Source organism: Nerophis ophidion, linkage group LG02 (assembly GCF_033978795.1).
Source record: "Nerophis ophidion isolate RoL-2023_Sa linkage group LG02, RoL_Noph_v1.0, whole genome shotgun sequence".
Lineage (NCBI taxonomy): Eukaryota > Metazoa > Chordata > Actinopteri > Syngnathiformes > Syngnathidae > Nerophis > Nerophis ophidion.
In genome coordinates, this window is record NC_084612.1 from 83,737,457 (window position 1) to 83,760,413 (window position 22,957).

Genomic DNA, 22,957 nt, shown 5'->3' on the forward strand with positions numbered 1-22,957 from the left:
GTGAAAATGTTGAATTCGGCAAGTTTGGCTACTTGGGCTTTTTCGTCCGCTATCATTTTAGATGCTACAAGAAACAAAGTGCTGGCATTTAGCTTGTTGTCGCTAACAAATTCAACCTAAAATCTGGTCATGGGTTAGAGCTAACATAACAGCACCAAAAGGACCAAAATGAGTAGGTTACGAGATTAGCATGCTACAGGCTAACAGTTAGCTTGTCAAAATCGGGCTCATAAACTTCTTGAACTGACGACAGAGACGTCAATCGCACATTTAGCATCTACTACGTAAAAATGTTAAATTTGTCTACTTGAGCTTTTTCGTCCGCTATTATTTCAGATGCTACAAGAAACAAAGTGCTGGCATTTAGCTTGTTGTCGCTAACAAATTCAACCTAAAATCTTGTCAAGGGTTAGAGCTAACATAACAACGCCAAAAGCACCAAAATGAGTGGGTTGCGAGATTAGCATGCTATAGGCTACAGTTAGCTTGTCAAAATGGGGCTCATAAACTTCTTGAACTGACGACAGTCAATAGCACATTTAGCATCTTCTACGTAAAAATGTTGAATTGGGCAAATTTGGCTACTTAGGCTTTATCGTCCGCTATCATTTTAGATGCTACAAGAAACAAAGTGCTGGCATTTAGCTCGTTGTCGCTAACAAATTCAACCTAAAATCTTGTCAAGGGTTAGAGCTAACATAACAACGCCAAAAGCACCAAAATGAGTAAGTTACGAGATTAGCATGCGACAGGCTAACAATTAGCTTGTCAAAATGGGGCTCATAAACTTCTTGAGCAGACGACAGTCAATCGCACATTTAGCATCTTCTACGTAAAAATGTTGAATTCGGCAAATTTGGCTACTTAAGCTTTTTCGTCCGCTATTATTTTAGATGCTGCAAGAAACAAAGTGCTGGCATTTAGCTTGTTGTCGCTAACAAATTCAACCTAAAATCTTGTCATGGGTTAGAGCTAACATAACAGCACCAAAGGCACCAAAATGAGTAGGTTAAGAGATTAGCATGCTACAGGCTAACAGTTAGCTTGTCAAAATCGGGCTCATAAACTTCTTGAACTGACGATAGTCAATCGCACATTTAGCATCTTCTACGTAAAAATTTTGAATTCGGCAAATTTGGCTACTTAAGCTTTTTCGTCCGCTATTATTTTAGATGCTACAAGAAACAAAGTGCTGGCATTTAGCTTGTTGTCGCTAACAAATTCAACCTAAAATCTTGTCAAGGGTTAGAGCTAACATAACAACGCCAAAATCACCAAAATGAGTAAATTACGAGATTAGCATGCGACAGGCTAACAATTAGCTTGTCAAAATGGGGCTCATAAACTTCTTGAGCAGACGACAGTCAATCGCACATTTAGCATCTTCTACGTAAAAATGTTGAATTTGGCAAATTTGGCTACTTAAGCTTTTTCGTCCGCTATTATTTTAGATGCTGCAAGAAACAAAGTGCTGGCGTTTAGCTTGTTGTCGCTAACAAATTCAACCTAAAATCTTGTCATGGGTTAGAGCTAACATAACAGCACCAAAGGCACCAAAATGAGTAGGTTAAGAGATTAGCATGCTACAGGCTAACAGTTAGCTTGTCAAAATCGGGCTCATAAACTTCTTGAACTGACGACAGAGACGTCAATAGCACATTTAGCATCTTCTCCGTAAAAATGTTAAATTTGGCATATTTGGCTACTAAAGCTTTTTCGTCCGCTATTATTTTAGATGCTACAAAAAACTTAAGTGCTGGCATTTAGCTTGTTGTCGCTAACAAATTCAATCTAAAATCTTGTCATGGGTTACAGCTATTATAACAACGCCAAAAGCAGCAAAATGAGTAGGTTACGAGATTAGCATGCTACAAGCTAACAGTTAGCTGGTCAAAATGGGGCTCATAAACTTCTTGAACAGACAATCGCACATTTAGCATTTTCCCGTAAAATGTTGAATTGCAATAAGTCTTTTAAATGAGCATGTTTGGCTACTAAAAATGTTGTCTTCCACTATTATTTTGGATGCTATAGCAGCTAGCTTAAAAAAAATGGGTAAAAAAACCGCGAGTTGTTTTAAGTAGAAAAAAATGCAGGGGAAAATGCTGGTGGGAGATAATTTACGTCTACAAATGTTCACAAGTTTCAGATTGTCATTTTAAACAGAATTTTGAGCCACAATCAAAAATATTTTTCACGCTAGCTAGCATGACCTCTCCAAGATGGCTGCCCAATGTTGAAAGAATACACTCAAAGTCTTGATAAATCACTTCTTTCTTTATGCTAAGCTAGGCTAGCAAGCTCGATCAGCTACATGCCGATTCCAAAAAAGACGCAAACTGCTTTCAGGACTGCTAGCATTTAGCTTGTTGTCGCTAACAGTTCAAAATCTTGAAGACGTCTATTTGCCGCTAACGGTCTCAATGTTCACAGAAAATAGTGTTTTGTTGCTGGCAGATAATTTTCTTGTTATGCTAAGCTAAATCATCAGCAAAATGCGCGACTACATTCTAAATACAAAGTCAAATAATAACTGCTAGCATTTAGCTTGTTGTTGCTAGTAAAAATGCTGGTGAAAGGAGATAATTCATGACAAAAAATTGTGGCAGAATATTATTCTGAGCTCTAATTAACAAATCGTTAGAAGGTAGCTCAAGTCCTGTTCCAAGATGGCTGCTAAACGACAAGAGTTTATCGTGCTAGCTACTAGCAGTCTCAGTGCTTTAAAAAAAAAAGAAGTTTTGTTTAGGAGTTTTTAAGTGCTTGTCGATATCTTCATTTCTTTATGCGAAACTAGGGCAACTAACTTGGAGTTAATTAGGCTAGCTTCATTAGCTAACTGCGCTACGATTACGGACAAGAAACAAATTGGCGCCACGCCCGCTAGCATTTAGCTTGTCGTTGGTAGGAAAAATGCTGGTCGGAGGAGTTGATTTATGACAAAAAATTGTGGCAGAACATTATTTTGAGATAGAATCAACAGAACTAGCTAGCTCGAGATCTGTACCGTTCCAAGATGGCTGCTAAACGACAAGCGTTTATCGCGCTAGCTACTAGCAGTCGCAGTGTTTACAAAAAAAAAAATGTTTTGGGGTTTTTAAGTATTTGTAGATATTTTAATTTCTTTATGCTAAACTAGGCCAACTAACTTGGAGTTAACTAGGCTAGCGTTATTAGCTAACTGCACTACGATTACAGACAAGAAACAAAATGGCGCCACGCCCGCTAGCATTTATCTTGTCGTTGCCAGTAAAAATTCTGGTCGGAGGAGCTGATTCATGAAAAAAAATTGTGGCAGAACATTATTTTGAGCTATAATCAACAGAACTAGCTAACTCGAGATCTGTACCGTTCCAAGATGGCTGCTAAACGACAAGCGTTTATCGCGCTAGCTACTAGCAGTCTCAGTGTTTACAAAAAAAAAACATGTTGTGGGGTTTTTAAGTATTTGTAGATATTTTCATTTCTTTATGCTAAACTAGGCCAACTGACTTGGAGTTATTTAGGCTAGCTTTATTAGCTTACGGCGCTACGATGAGACAAGAAACAAAATGGCGCCACGCTCGCTAGCATTTAGCTTGTCATTGCCACTAAAAATGCTAGTTGGAGGAGATGATTCATGCCAAAAAATTGTGGCAGAACATTATTCTCAGATAGAATCAACAAAAATTTAGAAGCTAGTTCAAAAGCTTTCCAAGATGTCTGCGGAGCGGCAAGAGTTTATCGCGCTAGCTACTAGCAATCTCAGTGTTTAAAAAAAATATGTTTTGGGTTTTTAAGGGCTTGTCGATATTTTATTTTTCTTTATGCTAAACTAGGCCAACTAACTTAACCAGGCTAGCTTTATTAGCTAACTGGGCTATGACGAGAAAAGAAACAAAATGGCGCCACGTCCGCTAGCATTTAGCTTGTCGTTGCCACTAAAAATGCTAGTTGGAGGAGCTGATTCATGACAAAAAATGTGGCAGAACATTATTTTCAGATAGAATCGACAAACATTTACAAGCTAGTTCAAAACCTTTCCAAGATGTCTGCGGAGCGGCAAGAGTTTATCGCGCTAGCTACTAGCAATCTCAGTGTTTACAAAAAGATATGTTTCAGGTTTTTAAGAGCTTGTCGATATTTTAATTTCTTTATGCTAAAGTAGGCCAACTAACTTGGAATTAACCAGGCTAGCTTTATTAGCTAACTGCGCTACGATGAGACAAGAAACAAAATGGCGCCACACCCGCTACCATTTATCTTGTCGTTGGTAGGAAAAATGCTGGTTGGAGGAGCTGATTCATGACAAAAAAATGTGGCAGAACATTATTTTGAGATATAATCAACAGAACTAGCTAACTCGAGATCTGTACCGTTCCAAGATAGCTGCTAAACGACAAGCGTTTATCGCGCTAGCTACTAGCAGTCTCAGTGTTTACAAAAAAATATGTTTTGGGGTTTTTAAGTGCTTGTCGATATTTTAATTTCTTTATGCTAAACTAGGCCAACTAACTTGGAGTTAACTAGACTAGCTTTATTAGCTAACTGCGCTACAATGAGACAAGAAACAAAATGGTGCCACGCCCGCTAGCATTTAGCTTGTCATTGCCACTAAAAATGCTAGTTGGAGGAGCTGATTCGTGACAAAAAAATGTGGCAGAACATTATTTTGAGATAGAATCAACAAACCTTTAGAAGCTAGCGCAGTAGTTTTCAAAGATGGCTGCTAAACGACAAGCGTTTATCACGCTAGCTACTAGCAGTCTCAGTGTTTACAAAAAATAATGTTTCGGGTTTTTAAGAGCTTGTCGATATTTTAATTTCTTTATGCTAAACTATGCCAACTAACTAAACCAGGCTAGCTTTATTAGCTAACTGCGCTGTGACGAGACAAGAAACAAAATGGCGCCACGCCCGCTAGCATTTAGCTTGTCGTTGCCACTAAAAATGCTAGTTGGAGGAGCTGATTAATGACAAAAAAAATGTGGCAGAACATTATTTTGAGATATAATCAACCAAACTAGCTAGTTCTGTACCTTTCAAAGATGGCTGCTAAACAACAAGCGTTTATCGTGCTAGCTACTAGCAGTCTCGGTGTTTACAAAAAATATATGTTTTGGGGTTTTTAAGTGCTTGTAGATATTTTCATTTCTTTATGCTACACTAGCCCAACTATCTTGGAGTTAACTAGACTAGCTTTATAAGCTAACTGCGCTACGATTACAGACAAGAAACAAAATGGCGCCACGCCCGCTACCATTTATCTTGTCGTTGGTAGGAAAAATGCTGGTCGGAGGAGCTGATTCGTGACAAAAAAATGTGCCAAAACATTATTTTGAGATAGAATCAACAAACCTTTAGAAGCTAGCTCAGTACCTTTCCAAGATGGCTGCTAAACGACAAGCGTTTATTGCGCTAGCTACTAGCAGTCGCACTGTTTACAAAAAAATATGTTTTGGGGTTTTTAAGTGCTTGTAGATATTTTCATTTCTTTATGCTAAACTAGGCAAACTAACTCGGGAGTTAATTAGGCTAGCTTTATTAGCTAACTGCGCTACGACGAGACAAGAAACAAAATGGCGCCACGCCCGCTAGCATTTAGCTTGTCGTTGCCACTAAAAATGCTAGTTGGAGGAGTTGATTCATGACAAAAAAAATGTGCCAAAACATTATTTTGAGATAGAATCAACAAACCTTTAGAAGCTAGCTCAGTACCTTTCCAAGATGGCTGCTAAACGACAAGCGTTTATCGCGCTAGCTACTAGCAGTCGCAGTGTTTACAAACAAATATGTTTCTGGGTTTTTAAGAGCTTGTCGATATTTTAATTTCTTTATGTTAAACTGGCCCAACTGACTTGGAGAAATTTAGGCTAGCTTTATTAGCTAACGGCGCTACGACGAGACAAGAAACAAAATGGCGCCGCGCCCGCTAGCATTTAGCTTGTCGTTGCCACTAAAAATGCTAGTTGGAGGAGTTGATTCGTGACAAAAAAATGTGGCAAAACATTATTTTGAGATAGAATCAACAAACCTTTAGAAGCTAGCTCAGTACCTTTCCAAGATGGCTGCTAAACGACAAGCGTTTATCGCGCTAGCTACTAGCAGTCTCAGTGTTTACAAAAAATATGTTTTGGGGTTTTTAAGTGGTTGTAGATATTTTCATTTCTTTATGCTAAACTAGCCCAACTATCTTGGAGTTAACTAGACTAGCTTTATAAGCTAACTGTGCTACGATTACAGACAAGAAACAAAATGGCGCCACGCCCGCTACCATTTATCTTGTCGTTGCCACTAAAAATGCTAGTTGGAGGAGCTGATTCATGACAAAAAATGTGGCAGAACATTATTTTCAGATAGAATCGACAAACATTTACAAGCTAGTTAAAAACCGTTCCAAGATGTCTGCGGAGCGGCAAGAGTTTATCGCGCTAGCTACTAGCAGTCTCAGTGTTTACAAACAAATATCTTTCAGGTTTTTAAGAGCTTGTCGATATTTTAATTTCTTTATGCTAAACTAGGCCAACTAACTTGGAGTTAACTAGACTAGCTTTATTAGCTAACTGCGCTACGACCAGACAAGAAACAAAATGGCGCCACGCCCGCTAGCATTTAGCTTGTCGTTGCCAGTAAAAATGCTAGTCGGAGGAGCTGATTCATGACAAAAAATGTGGCAGAACATTATTTTCAGATAGAATCGACAAACATTTACAAGCTAGTTCAAAACCTTTCCAAGATGTCTGCGGAGCGGCAAGAGTTTATCGCGCTAGCTACTAGCAGTCTCAGTGTTTACAAAAAAATATCTTTCAGGTTTTTAAGAGCTTGTCGATATTTTAATTTCTTTATGCTAAACTAGGCAAACTAACTCGGGAGTTAATTAGGCTAGCTTTATTAGCTAACTGCGCTACGACGAGACAAGAAACAAAATGGTGCCACGCCCGCTAGCATTTAGCTTGTCGTTGCCACTAAAAATGCTAGTTGGAGGAGTTGATTCATGACAAAAAAATGTGGCAAAACATTATTTTGAGATAGAATCAACAAACCTTTAGAAGCTAGCTCAGTACCTTTCCAAGATGGCTGCTAAACGACAAGTGTTTATCGCGCTAGCTACTAGCAGTCGCACTGTTTACAAAAAAATATGTTTTTGGGTTTTTTAGTGCTTGTAGATATTTTCATTTCTTTATGTTAAACTAGGCCAACTAACTTGGAGTTAACTAGACTAGCTTTATTAGCTAACTGCGCTACAATGAGACAAGAAACAAAATGGTGCCACGCCCGTTAGCATTTAGCTTGTCGTTGCCACTAAAAATGCTAGTTGGAGGAGCTGATTCGTGACAAAAAAATGTGGCAAAACATTATTTTGAGATAGAATCAACAAACCTTTAGAAGCTAGCTCAGTACCTTTCCAAGATGGCTGCTAAACGACAAGCGTTTATCGTGCTAGCTACTAGCAGTCGCAGTGTTTACAAACAAATATGTTTTTGGGTTTTTAAGAGCTTGTCGATATTTTAATTTCTTTATGTTAAACTGGCCCAACTGACTTGGAGTTAACTAGACTAGCTTTATTAGCTAACTGCGCTACAATGAGACAAGAAACAAAATGGTGCCACGCCCGTTAGCATTTAGCTTGTCATTGCCACTAAAAATGCTAGTTGGAGGAGCTGATTCGTGACAAAAAAATATGGCAAAACATTATTTTGAGATAGAATCAACAAACCTTTAGAAGCTAGCTCAGTACCTTTCCAAGATGGCTGCTAAACGACAAGCGTTTATCGTGCTAGCTACTAGCAGTCTCAGTGTTTACAAAAAATATGTTTTGGGGTTTTTAAGTGGTTGTAGATATTTTCATTTCTTTATGCTAAACTAGCCCAACTATCTTGGAGTTAACTAGACTAGCTTTATAAGCTAACTGTGCTACGATTACAGACAAGAAACAAAATGGCGCCACGCCCGCTACCATTTATCTTGTCGTTGCCACTAAAAATGCTAGTTGGAGGAGCTGATTCATGACAAAAAATGTGGCAGAACATTATTTTCAGATAGAATCGACAAACATTTACAAGCTAGTTAAAAACCGTTCCAAGATGTCTGCGGAGCGGCAAGAGTTTATCGCGCTAGCTACTAGCAGTCGCAGTGTTTACAAACAAATATGTTTCGGGTTTTTAAGAGCTTGTTGATATTTTATTTTCTTTATGCTAAACTAGGCCAACTAACTTGGAGTTGAATAGACTAGCTTTATTAGCTAACTGTGCTATGACGAGACAATAAACAAAATGGCGCCACGCCCGCTAGCATTTAGCTTGTCATTGCCACTAAAAATGCTAGTTGAGGAGCTGATTCGTGACAAAAAAATGTGGCAAAACATTATTTTGAGATAGAATCAACAAACCTTTAGAAGCTAGCTCAGTACCTTTCCAAGATGGCTGCTAAACGACAAGTGTTTATCGCGCTAGCTACTAGCAGTCGCACTGTTTACAAAAAAATATGTTTTTGGGTTTTTTAGTGCTTGTAGATATTTTCATTTCTTTATGTTAAACTAGGCCAACTAACTTGGAGTTAACTAGACTAGCTTTATTAGCTAACTGCGCTACAATGAGACAAGAAACAAAATGGTGCCACGCCCGTTAGCATTTAGCTTGTCGTTGCCACTAAAAATGCTAGTTGGAGGAGCTGATTCGTGACAAAAAAATGTGGCAAAACATTATTTTGAGATAGAATCAACAAACCTTTAGAAGCTAGCTCAGTACCTTTCCAAGATGGCTGCTAAACGACAAGCGTTTATCGTGCTAGCTACTAGCAGTCGCAGTGTTTACAAACAAATATGTTTTTGGGTTTTTAAGAGCTTGTCGATATTTTAATTTCTTTATGTTAAACTGGCCCAACTGACTTGGAGTTAACTAGACTAGCTTTATTAGCTAACTGCGCTACAATGAGACAAGAAACAAAATGGTGCCACGCCCGTTAGCATTTAGCTTGTCATTGCCACTAAAAATGCTAGTTGGAGGAGCTGATTCGTGACAAAAAAATATGGCAAAACATTATTTTGAGATAGAATCAACAAACCTTTAGAAGCTAGCTCAGTACCTTTCCAAGATGGCTGCTAAACGACAAGCGTTTATCGTGCTAGCTACTAGCAGTCTCAGTGTTTACAAAAAATATGTTTTGGGGTTTTTAAGTGGTTGTAGATATTTTCATTTCTTTATGCTAAACTAGCCCAACTATCTTGGAGTTAACTAGACTAGCTTTATAAGCTAACTGTGCTACGATTACAGACAAGAAACAAAATGGCGCCACGCCCGCTACCATTTATCTTGTCGTTGCCACTAAAAATGCTAGTTGGAGGAGCTGATTCATGACAAAAAATGTGGCAGAACATTATTTTCAGATAGAATCGACAAACATTTACAAGCTAGTTAAAAACCGTTCCAAGATGTCTGCGGAGCGGCAAGAGTTTATCGCGCTAGCTACTAGCAGTCGCAGTGTTTACAAACAAATATGTTTCGGGTTTTTAAGAGCTTGTTGATATTTTATTTTCTTTATGCTAAACTAGGCCAACTAACTTGGAGTTGAATAGACTAGCTTTATTAGCTAACTGTGCTATGACGAGACAATAAACAAAATGGCGCCACGCCCGCTAGCATTTAGCTTGTCATTGCCACTAAAAATGCTAGTTGAGGAGCTGATTCGTGACAAAAAAATGTGGCAGAACATTATTTTGAGATAGAATCAACAAACCTTTAGAAGCTAGCTCAGTACCTTTCCAAGATGGCTGCTAAACGACAAGCGTTTATCGCGCTAGCTACTAGCAGTCGCAGTGTTTACAAACAAATATGTTTTTGGGTTTTTAAGAGCTTGTCGATATTTTAATTTCTTTATGCTAAACTAGGCCAACTAACTTGGAGTTAACTAGACTAGCTTTATTAGCTAACTGCGCTACAATGAGACAAGAAACTAAATGGTGCCACGCCCGTTAGCATTTAGCTTGTCGTTGCCACTAAAAATGCTAGTTGGAGGAGCTGATTCGTGACAAAAAAATGTGGCAAAACATTATTTTGAGATAGAATCAACAAACCTTTAGAAGCTAGCTCAGTACCTTTCCAAGATGGCTGCTAAACGACAAGTGTTTATCGCGCTAGCTACTAGCAGTCGCAGTGTTTACAAATATGTTTCTGGGTTTTTAAGAGCTTGTCGATATTTTAATTTCTTTATGTTAAACTGGCCCAACTGACTTGGAGAAATTTAGGCTAGCTTTATTAGCTAACGGCGCTACGACGAGACAAGAAAACAAAATGGCGCCACGCCCGCTAGCATGTAGCTTGTTTATGCTAACAGCTTCCGCCTCAAATCCGGGCGAAGGATGAGCGCGACTAGCGCCATCAAGCTAGCGGCTAAGCTAAGCAGCTAGCTGACAGAGCAGGGGTCGTCCTTGCAGGGTTTGACGTCGCCCCTGAGCAGCTGGACCAGGACGGCCTTGGTCAGGTAGCTGGAGGTGCTCCTCTGGCCCACCGGGGCCGTGTTGAAGAAGGCCTGCTTGATGTCCCGCTTCTCCAAGTCGTCCTTCTGGAAGTCGGCCATGGCGTCCTTCACCAGAGCGTCCAGGTCCACCTCGCTGCTGAACTCCAGCTCGGGGTTCCTCTCCAGCACGATGGAGACCACCATCAGCAGCTGCCCGCAAACACCTCGTCATTATCACCGTGACAACCACAACCAATAATGATTCAATTAATTAAAAACTATATTTTGCTGTTTGAAGACACAACGTATGCTTTTATTTTGTAATTCTCTGACCAAAAACATAACATTTCTTCAATGGAATTTGTAATATTTATTGACAGTTTAATTATTCATTTAATTGACTATATATATATATATATATATATATATATACATATATATACATACATATATATATATATATGTGTATAAATATATATATACATATATATACATACATACATACATATATACACATACATACATACATATATACACATACATACATATATACACATATATATATATATATATATATACATATATACATACATATACATACAGACACAACATATGCTTTTATTTTGTAATTCTCTGACCAAAAACATATATAAAGTCAATTAAATGAATAAATAAACTGTCAATAAATATTACAAATTCCATTGATTAAATTTAATTAAAATTAAAAATTAAAAACAATTATATATATATATATATATATATATATATATATATATATTATAACTTATATTCATTTATTGTGTCTTTTTGTATATCGGCAAAATAATACTGTAATTTTACTTGAATTTTTTTTGACCATGGTGGAAAATATTGAAAATGTACACAGAATTAATATAAAATAATACAAACATTTTAATGAATAAATATAGACACAATTAAATAATATAATTACTTTTTTTTAAAAATTAATTTAGTTTCTGCTGCTTCAAAATAATTTTAACTGTAATTTCATAGTTTTTTTCGCCCACTACATCTAAAACATTTTATTATTAGATAATACATATAATAATGAAATAATACATTTAAAAAGTAATGAATTAATAAATATGAACAACATTAAATCATTTAAATTTTAATGTTTAACTGCGATAATTAAAATAATTCTAAAAAAATGTTTGTATTTTTTTTTTCTGTTTGAGGACACAAAATAGGTTTTGTTTAGTAATTATTTGACCAAAATTAAATATGAATACATATATATACATATATATATATATATATATATATATATATATATATATATATATATATGTATACATATATATATGTATATATATATATATATATATATATATATATATATATATATATATATATATATATATGTATATATACATATATATATATATATATATACATACATATACAGGACTGTCTCAGAAAATTAGAATATTGTGATAAAGTCCTTTATTTTCTGTAATGCAACTAAAAACATGAAAATGTCATACATTCTGGATTCATTACACATCAACTGGAATATTGCAAGCCTTTTATCATTTTAATATTGCTGATTATGGCATACAGCGTAAGAAAACTCAAAAAATCCTACCTCAAAAAATTTGAATATTTCCTCAGACCAAGTTAAAAAAAATAAGATTTATAACAGCAAAGCAAAATCAAACATTTGAAAATGTCTATTAATGCACTCAGTACTTGGTTGGGAATCCTTTTGCACGGATTACTGCATCAATGCGGCGTGAGGTGTTATGGATGCCCAGGATGCTTCAAAAACGGCCTTTAGCTCATTTGCATTATTGGGTCTGGTGTCTTTCAGCTTCTTCTTCACAATACCCCACACATTCTCTATGAGGTTCAGGTCAGGGGAGTTGGCAGGCCAATGGAGGACAGTAATGCCATGGTCAGTACACCAGTTACTGCTGGTTTTGGCACTGTGGACAGGTGCCGGATCATGCTGGGAAATGAAATCATCATTTCTATAGAGCTTTACAACAGATACAGCTTCAATAGCCGTATTCCCATGGTCAAGCCACTCCTGTACTCTAGACAACGGAAGTTCCCTCAGTCAGCAATGGTTTGGGGAGCCATGTCAGCTGCTGGTTTTGGTCCACTGTGTTTCATCAAGTCCAGAGTCAATGCAGCTGTGTACATGCTTCCATTTGTTGTAAAGCTCTAAGGAGATGATGATTTAACCTACAATACGAAAAAGATGAAGAGGTGGAGTGCAAAACATGATGTGTAATGAATCCAGAATGTATGACATTTTCATGTTTTTAGTGGCATTACAGAAAATAATAGGACATTATCACAATATTCACAGTCCTGAATATATATATATATATATATATATATATATATATATACATCCATCCATTTTCTAAATGCCAGCACTTTTTTATTAATGTAAGATTTACCGTATATTAAATATAGTGATACAAGTTCAGGAAATTAATTGTGATTATTGTGCAGCTTCTGCCTTTTAAATAAAAGATATATTTATAAAATATCATCATTCATTCCTTAACACGGATCAATCGTCCTGTCCCCTTAGCAGAAAAACAGCCCCAAAATATGATGTTTCCACCCCCATGCTTCACAGTAGGTATGGTGTTCTTGGGATGCAACTCAGTATTCTTCTTCCTCCAAACACCACCAGTTGAGTTTATACCATCCATCCATCCATTTCCTACCGCTTATTCCCTTTCGGGGTTGCGGGGGGCGCTGGCGCCTATCTCAGCTACAATCGGGCGGAAGGCGGGGTACACCCTGGACAAGTCGCCACCTCATCGCAGGGCCAACACAGTTTGTAGCAAAAAGTTCTATTTTGGTTTCATCTGACCACATGACATTCTCCCAATCCTCTGCTGTATCATCCATGTATCCATTTTGGTATCAACTCAACTGGTGGTGTTTGGAGGAAGAAGAATACTGAGTTGCATCCCAAGAACACCATACCTACTGTGAAGCATGGGGGTGGAAACATCATGCTTTGGGGCTGTTTTTCCTGCTAAGGGGACAGGACGAGTGATCCGTGTTAAGGAATGAAGGATAATATTTTATAAATATATATTTTTTTTGAAAGGCAGAAGCTGCACAATAATTACTGAACTTGTATCACTATATTTAATATACGGTAAATATTACATTAATAAAAAAATACAAAAAAACGAATAAATAAGTAAACATTTTTAGTAATATATTTATTGTCAGTTTAACGGTTAACATTTATTCATAATACTTTGTTTAGTGTTTAATATGTAAATTGAAATGCAGCAGTTTAATAATAATAAGTGAAGTGAATTATATTTATATAGCGCTTTTCTCTAGTGACTCAAAGCGCTTTACATAGTGAAACCCAATATCTAAGTGACATTTAAAGCAGTGTGGGTGGCACTGGGAGCAGGTGGGTAAAGTGTCTTGCTCAAGGACACAACGGCAGTGAGTAGGAGGGCGAAAGTGAAGTGAATTATATTTATATAGCGCTTTTCTCTAGTGACTCAAAGCGCTTTACATAGTGAAACCCAATATCTAAGTTACATTTAAACCAGTGTGGGTGGCACTGGGAGCAGGTGGGCAAAGTGTCTTGCTCAAGGACACAACGGCAGTGACTAGGATGGCGAAAGTGAAGTGAATTATATTTATATAGCGCTTTTCTCTAGTGACTCAAAGCGCTTTACATAGTGAAACCCAAAATCTAAGTTACATTTAAAGCAGTGTGGGTGGCACTGGGAGCAGGTGGGTAAAGTGTCTTGCTCAAGGACACAACGGCAGTGACTGGGAGGGCGAAAGTGAAGTGAATTATATTTATATAGCGCTTTTCTCTAGTGACTCAAAGAGCTTTACATAGTGAAACCCAATATCAAAGTTACATTTAAAGCAGTGTGGGTGGCACTGGGAGCAGGTGGGTAAAGTGTCTTGCCCAAGGACACAACGGCAGTGACTAGGAGGGCGAAAGTGAAGTGAATTATATTTATATAGCGCTTTTCTCTAGTGACTCAAAGCGCTTTACATAGTGAAACCCAATATCTAAGTGACATTTAAAGCAGTGTGGGTGGCACTGGGAGCAGGTGGGCAAAGTGTCTTGCCCATGGACACAATGGCAGTGAGTAGGATGGCGGAAGTGAAGTGAATTATATTTATATAGCGCTTTTCTCTAGTGACTCAAAGCGCTTTACATAGTGAAACCCAATATCTAAGTGACATTTAAACCAGTGTGGGTGGCACTGGGAGCAGGTGGGTAAAGTGTCTTGCTCAAGGACACAACGGCAGTGACTAGGAGGGCGAAAGTGAAGTGAATTATATTTATATAGCGCTTTTCTCTAGTGACTCAAAGCGCTTTACATAGTGAAACCCAATATCTAAGTGACATTTAAAGCAGTGTGGGTGGCACTGGGAGCAGGTGGGTAAAGTGTCTTGCTCAAGGACACAACGGCAGTGACTAGGAGGGCGAAAGTGAAGTGAATTATATTTATATAGCGCTTTTCTCTAGTGACTCAAAGCGCTTTACATAGTGAAACCCAATATCTAAGTTACATTTAAAGCAGTGTGGGTGGCACTGGGAGCAGGTGGGTAAAGTGTCTTGCCCAAGGACACAACGGCAGTGACTAGGAGGGCGAAAGTGAAGTGAATTATATTTATATAGCGCTTTTCTCTAGTGACTCAAAGCGCTTTACATAGTGAAACCCAATATCTAAGTGACATTTAAAGCAGTGTGGGTGGCACTGGGAGCAGGTGGGTAAAGTGTCTTGCCCAAGGACACAATGGCAGTGACTAGGATGGCGGAAGTGAAGTGAATTATATTTATATAGCGCTTTTCTCTAGTGACTCAAAGCGCTTTACATAGTGAAACCCAATATCTAAGTGACATTTAAAGCAGTGTGGGTGGCACTGGGAGCAGGTGGGTAAAGTGTCTTGCTCAAGGACACAACGGCAGTGACTAGGAGGGCGAAAGTGAAGTGAATTATATTTATATAGCGCTTTTCTCTAGTGACTCAAAGCGCTTTACATAGTGAAACCCAATATCTAAGTGACATTTAAAGCAGTGTGGGTGGCACTGGGAGCAGGTGGGTAAAGTGTCTTGCCCATGGACACAACGGCAGTGACTAGGATGGCGAAAGTGAAGTGAATTATATTTATATAGCGCTTTTCTCTAGTGACTCAAAGCGCTTTACATAGTGAAACCCAATATCTAAGTTACATTTAAAGCAGTGTGGGTGGCACTGGGAGCAGGTGGGCAAAGTGTCTTGCCCAAGGACACAACGGCAGTGACTAGGAGGGCGAAAGTGAAGTGAATTATATTTATATAGCGCTTTTCTCTAGTGACTCAAAGCGCTTTACATAGTGAAACCCAATATCTAAGTGACATTTAAAGCAGTGTGGGTGGCACTGGGAGCAGGTGGGTAAAGTGTCTTGCCCAAGGACACAACGGCAGTGACTAGGAGGGCGAAAGTGAAGTGAATTATATTTATATAGCGCTTTTCTCTAGTGACTCAAAGCGCTTTACATAGTGAAACCCAATATCTAAGTGACATTTAAAGCAGTGTGGGTGGCACTGGGAGCAGGTGGGTAAAGTGTCTTGCCCATGGACACAACGGCAGTGACTAGGAGGGCGAAAGTGAAGTGAATTATATTTATATAGCGCTTTTCTCTAGTGACTCAAAGCGCTTTACATAGTGAAACCCAATATCTAAGTTACATTTAAAGCAGTGTGGGTGGCACTGGGAGCAGGTGGGTAAAGTGTCTTGCTCAAGGACACAACGGCAGTGACTAGGAGGGCGAAAGTGAAGTGAATTATATTTATATAGCGCTTTTCTCTAGTGACTCAAAGCGCTTTACATAGTGAAACCCAATATCTAAGTTACATTTAAAGCAGTGTGGGTGGCACTGGGAGCAGGTGGGTAAAGTGTCTTGCCCATGGACACAACGGCAGTGACTAGGAGGGCGAAAGTGAAGTGAATTATATTTATATAGCGCTTTTCTCTAGTGACTCAAAGCGCTTTACATAGTGAAACCCAATATCTAAGTTACATTTAAACCAGTGTGGGTGGCACTGGGAGCAGGTGGGCTAAGTGTCTTGCCCATGGACACAACGGCAGTGACTAGGAGGGCGAAAGTGATGTGAATTATATTTATATAGCGCTTTTCTCTAGTGACTCAAAGCGCTTTACATAGTGAAACCCAATATCTAAGTTACATTTAAAGCAGTGTGGGTGGCACTGGGAGCAGGTGGGTAAAGTGTCTTGCCCAAGGACACAACGGCGGTGACTAGGAGGGCGAAAGTGAAGTGAATTATATTTATATAGCGCTTTTCTCTAGTGACTCCAAGCGCTTTACATAGTGAAACCCAATATCTAAGTTACATTTAAAGCAGTGTGGGTGGCACTGGGAGCAGGTGGGTAAAGTGTCTTGCCCAAGGACACAACGGCAGTGAGTAGGAGGGCGAAAGTGAAGTGAATTATATTTATATAGCGCTTTTCTCTAGTGACTCAAAGCGCTTTACATAGTGAAACCCAATATCTAAGTGACATTTAAAGCAGTGTGGGTGGCACTGGGAGCAGGTGGGCAAAGTGTCTTGCCCAAGGACACAACGGCAGTGACTAGGAGGGCGAAAGTGAAGTGAATTATATTTATATAGCGCTTTTCTCTAGTGACTCAAAGCGCTTTACATAGTGAAACCCAATATCTAAGTTACATTTAAAGCAGTGTGGGTGGCACTGGGAGCAGGTGGGTAAAGTGTCTTGCCCAAGGACACAATGGCAGTGAGTAGGAGGGCGAAAGTGAAGTGAATTATATTTATATAGCGCTTTTCTCTAGTGACTCAAAGCGCTTTACATAGTGAAACCCAATATCTAAGTGACATTTAAAGCAGTGTGGGTGGCACTGGGAGCAGGTGGGTAAAGTGTCTTGCCCAAGGACACAACGGCAGTGAGTAGGTTGGCGGAAGCGGGAATCGAACCTGCAACCCTTAAGTTGCTGGCACGGCCACTCTACCAACCGAGCTATACCGCCCCAAATAATAAAAAAAAAACTAAATTAAATAATTGACAGCTGTATTTATTTTTTCCTGATTTAATTGACTTGATATGTCCTGTATTGTTACAAAAAACAAAAATAAAAGAGTATTTTTACCTCGACGACCACCTGTCTGTACTCGGGCAGGACGATGCTCTTCAGCGTGTCCTCCACCAGCAGGGAGAAGTTCATCTCGTACATGGTCATGTCCGACAGCGTGGGTTGCTTAAAAACGAGATGGCGGCCGTGACGAGACGTCGCCAAAAAACAGAAACGGCGCCGGTCGACGTACCTGCGGAAGGTGCGTCCCGGAGACCAGGATCCCGCCGGGCGTCCTCTCCAGGATCTGCCAGACCCGGTCGTAGAAGCCCAGCGGGGTTCGGTTCAAGGAGCCGTCGATCTGCCGGCGGTGGAGCCAGGACCTGCCGGACGGAACCGGGTCGGTCACACGCAGGGTTCTCACAAGAATGAGGATCGGGCTGGGCACCTGCGGGCGTGCTGAGGCTGCAGGACGTCCAGCAGGAGCTGCTTGATGTCGCTGGGGGACAGCTGGTAGATGTCCTGGGGGCACATGTCCCCCGCCCGCACCTTCAGTTCCTGCTTCATGGCCTGCACCAGCCACCTGGGACAAAACATCAAAGGGACTTGAAAAGACATCGGGCGGGGAATGTCCTAGAAATTTGGGGATTTTTTGAAAATATTAATACTAGATCAGGGGTGCCCACACTTTTTCTGCAGGGGGGGATCTACCTCATTTATATATATCATTTATATTTATTTATTTATGAAAGAGACATTTTAGTAAACAAGTTAAATGTGTTTAATGATAATACAAGCATGTGTAACACATATAGATGTCTTTCTTCCACCAAGACAAGAACATAAGTTGGTGTATTACCTGATTCTGATGACTCGCATTGATTGCAATCAGACAGTAATGATGATAACGCCCACATTTTCAAACGGAGGAGAAACAAAAGTAGTCCTTTCTGTACAATACCAAATGAAAGTGGTTGGTTTTTGGCATCTAATTCATCCAGCTTCCATACACTTTACAAGAAAAAACATTGGCGGCAAATTCCGTAGCTTGCTTGATTGACATTCACGGCACCCGAGGGTCTTGTGAGATGACGCTGGCTGCTGCCAGTTCATTATTATGAAAAAATGACAGAGAGGAAGGCGAGAAACGCTTTTTATTTCAACGGACTTTCGCGCCGTCCCTTCCGTCAAAACTCTAAAGGCCGACTGCACGTTTCCTATCTTCACAATAAAAGCCCTGCTTCATGCTGCCTGCGCTAACTAAATAAGAGTCTCGGAAAGCTATCATTTATATTTATTTATTTATGAAAGAGACATTTTTGTAAACAAGTTAAATGTGTTTAATGATAATACAAGCATGTGTAACACATATAGATGTCTTTCTTCCACGAAGACAAGAATGTAAGTTGGTGTATTACCTGATTCTGATGACTCGCATTGATTGGAATCAGACAGTAATGATGATAACGCCCGCATTTTCAAATGGAGGAGAAAAAAAAGTTGTCCTTTCTGTACAATACCGCATGAAAGTGGTTGGTTTTTGGCATCTAATTCATCCAGCTTCCATACACTTTACAAGAAAAAACATTGGCGGCAAATTCCGTAGCTTGCTTGATTGACATTCACGGCACCCGAGGGTCTTGTGAGATGACGCTGGCTGCTGCCAGTTCGTTATTATGAAAAAATGACGGAGAGGAAGGCGAGAAACACTTTTTATTTCAACGGACTCTCGCGCCGTCCCTTCCGTCAAAACTCTAAAGGCCGACTGCACGTTTCCTATCTTCACAATAAAAGCCCTGCTTCATGCTGCCTGCGCTAACAAAATACAAAGTCTCGGAAAGCTATCATTTATATTTATTTATTTATGCAAGATACATTTTTGTAAACAAGTTAAATGTGTTTAATGATAATACAAGCATGTGTAACACATATAGATGTCTTTCTTCCACCAAGACAAGAATATAAGTTGGTGTATTACCTGATTCTGATGACTCGCATAGATTGGAATCAGACAGTAATGATGATAACGCCCGCATTTTCAAATGGAGGAGAAAAAAAAGTTGTCCTTTCTGTACAATACCGCATGAAAGTGGTTGGTTTTTGGCATCTAATTCATCCAGCTTCCATACACTTTACAAGAAAAAACATTGGCGGCAAATTCCGTAGCTTGCTTGATTGACATTCACGGCACCCGAGGGTCTTGTGAGATGACGCTGGCTGCTGCCAGTTCATTATTATGAAAAAATGACAGAGAGGAAGGCGAGAAACACTTTTTATTTCAACGGACTTTCGCGCCGTCCCTTCCGTCAAAACTCTAAAGGCCGACTGCACGTTTCCTATCTTCACAATAAAAGCCCTGCTTCATGCTGCCTGCGCTAACAAAATAAGAGTCTCGGAAAGCTGGCGTGCACAAGTGATGTGCACGCCAGCTTTCTGAGGGATCGCTTGTGCACGCCAGCTTTCCGAGACTCTGTATTTAGTTAGCGCAGGCAGCATGAAGCAGGGCTTTTATTGTGAAGATAGGAAACGTGCAGTCGGCCTTTAGAGTTTTGACGGAAGGTACGGCGCGAGAGTCTGTTGAAATAAAAAGTGTTTCTCGCCTTCCTCTCGGTCATATTTTCATAATAATGATCTCGCAGCAGCCAGCGTCATCTCACAAGACCCTCTGGTACCGTGAATGTCATTTAAGTGACGTCTTGGTGAAGATTGATGATCACTCATTTTTAGGTCTATTTTTTTTAAAAGCCTGGCTGGAGATCGAATGACACACCCCCTGCGGTCGACTGGTAGCTCGCGATCAACGTAATGGGCACCCCTGTAGACCAGTTGATCTGCCGCTTCTTTTCTTTTTTCTCCTATGTCCCCCCCTCCCTTGTGGTCCGATGACCATGGATGAAGTACTGGCTGTCCAGAGTCGAGACCCAGGATGGACCGCTCGCCTGTGTATGGGTTGGGGACATCTCTACGCTGCTGATCCGCCTCCGCTTGGCATGGTTTCCTGTGGACGGGACTCTCGCTGCTTTGAACTGAACTCTCGCGGCTGTGTTGGAGCCACTATGGATTGAACTTTCACAGTATCATGTTGGACCCGCTCGACATCCATTGCTTTCGGTCCCCTAGAGGGGGGGGTTGCCCACATCTGAGGTCCTCTCCAAGGTTTCTCATAGTCAGCATTGTCACTGGCGTCCCACTGGATGTGAATTCTCCCTGCCCACTGGGTGTGAGTTTTCCTTGCCCTTTTGTGGGTTCTTCCGAGGATGTTGTAGTCGTAATGATTTGTGCAGTCCTTTGAGACATTTGTGATTTGGGGCTATATAAATAAACATTGATTGATTGATTGATATGAATGGGTTGGTGTTGGAATCGGTTGAAAAATGTTGACGTAAATAAAACTATGTATATTTACACATATATATATATATATAGTTTAATTTTACTGAAGGAATCAATAAAGTACTATATATGTATATATATATATATATTAGGGGTGGGCAAATTAATGCGTTAATTACGAGTTAACTCATCAATCTATTAACGCCGACAATTATTTTATCGCACATTTGCGTATGTTGTTTACATGCTTTTATTTTGTTAACGCCTTTTCTTAACTAGATGGCGTGGAGGGGCTCTTGGTAAAGATGGAACATTTGGCAAAAATACCGGACAATTCTGCAAATTTCCTGGCTGGCTTACAGCGTGGTCACTCCGGGATCACTTACGACCGCCAGACAATTCTGGATGTGGATAGATCGGGCCGTTTTGGACTGAATGAGGCGTGCTAGCTAGCATGGGAATACTTTGCCAGCTACATTTGAAGCAGCGGAGTATATGTGTTGTCTGTCTATTTATGAATAATGCAGACCAGGAGTGTTGGCTGAGTTCTTAACGTTTACTTTCAGAGCGTGCATATCACAACATACAAGATGTCGTCATGGCGACACAACCTATACCGGGCTACCGCGCATGCTCCTCACTCCTGTTGCATGCTGGGTAGGGTAGTTCTTTTTTCCCCCTGGCTCATAACATCACAATATAGTACCATGTATATGATGCCTTCAGTTTATCAAAGCACCAAGCAAACAATCGGAAAATGCCCATCATATCAATTCCTAGATATGGTCATAATTATTTTAAGTGCACTACGCAGAATAAACACAACATTATTAATATTGCTACTACGGATAATTTGATCCAAAATTCCCTAAAACAGCCCACTACCTATAATATAGGTTTTTTAAACATAAGATCCCTGATAAAAAAATTACCTCAGAAATTGCCTGTTCAGATGTTATGATTGTGGCTCAGAGATTTGTATGTAGATTATATTTATTTTCCATAACAAACAGGATAACTTAAATACCCTGGCAGTGGCAATAAGCTTAAATGTTTGTTTTGACATTTTTGGAGTTGATTTTCATCAAATATGCTATTTAACTGCTACTGTTTAACAAGGACTGATTTAAATTGTGTTTGCACAACAAATGTTTTGGCGCTTTTGTTCATGTGGGAGAATATTCCAATAAAGGTGCACTACACACTACACACTACTTTTGAATTCGTTATTGGGCTTTGCGTATACAATGCAGTTAATCGCGATTAATCGGAGAAATAGTGCGATTAACTTCGATTAAAATTTTTAATCGTTGACCAGCCCTAATATATATATATATATATAGAAAAAAATGATAAATATTGTGAGAAAAAAGTTGTAATTTTCCATGAATTATGTCAGAATATTTTGAGAAAAATAAAAATTTAAAAACAAAACCGTTTTTTAAACTATTTTTTAAAGAAAAATGCAATATTAAATTATGCATAAGTAAGAAATTAGTAAATACAACATTTAAAAAAAAACAAAAAAACATATGCCATTTTACATTAATAAAGTCAAATATAATGTAAAATTAACTGTTTTGGGTTTTTTTCTTTAAAAAAGAAAGACGCAAAAAGTAATAATAATTAAAAAAAAAATCATACAATATTTTTTACAAAATGAAGTGGAAATAAAAACAAAACAATCACGCTTGGTCGAAATATTTTGTGACAAAAGCTAACATTTTATAAATGACATTTATATTTTACATTAAAATATTGTGAAAAGCAAAATTGTGAAAATGCCACCTGAGCATTCTGATGTGAAGTGAATTATATTTATATAGCGCTTTTCTCCAGTCACTCAAAGCACTTCTACATCGTGAAAACCAATATCCAAGTTACATTTAAAGCAGTGTGAGTGGCACTGGGAGCACGTGGTAAAGTGCCTTGCCCAAGGACACAACGGCACTGGCTAGGATGGCGGGATCGAACCTGGAACCCTCAAGTTGCTGGCCCGGCCACTCTACCAACCGAGCTATACCGCCCCGGTGTTGATGTGACGGCTGCATTTAAAAAAGAAAGGTGGCTAATTGTCGGCCGTCGTGGGATACATCTTAAACAACAGCCTTTTGGCTCCCTT

The 22,957-nt window shown here is 39.2% G+C and overlaps 1 protein-coding gene across 5 annotated transcripts in view; it reads right to left on the bottom strand.

The window, feature by feature from the left end:
* phkb (phosphorylase kinase, beta) overlaps nt 1-22,957 on the bottom strand; it is a 274,364-nt gene that overhangs the window by 933 nt on the left and 250,474 nt on the right. For all 5 annotated transcript variants that reach the window (XM_061892491.1, XM_061892500.1, XM_061892487.1 and 2 more), the window contains 4 exons: nt 17,951-18,085; nt 17,756-17,885; nt 17,581-17,688; nt 1-10,644 (listed from right to left, as the gene is read on the bottom strand). The exon at nt 1-10,644 is cut by the window's left edge and continues 933 nt beyond it. In XM_061892491.1, the coding sequence (XP_061748475.1) occupies nt 10,381-10,644; nt 17,581-17,688; nt 17,756-17,885; nt 17,951-18,085 (637 nt within the window). In that variant the 3' untranslated portion in view covers nt 1-10,380. The remainder of the gene's footprint in view (nt 10,645-17,580; nt 17,689-17,755; nt 17,886-17,950; nt 18,086-22,957) is intronic.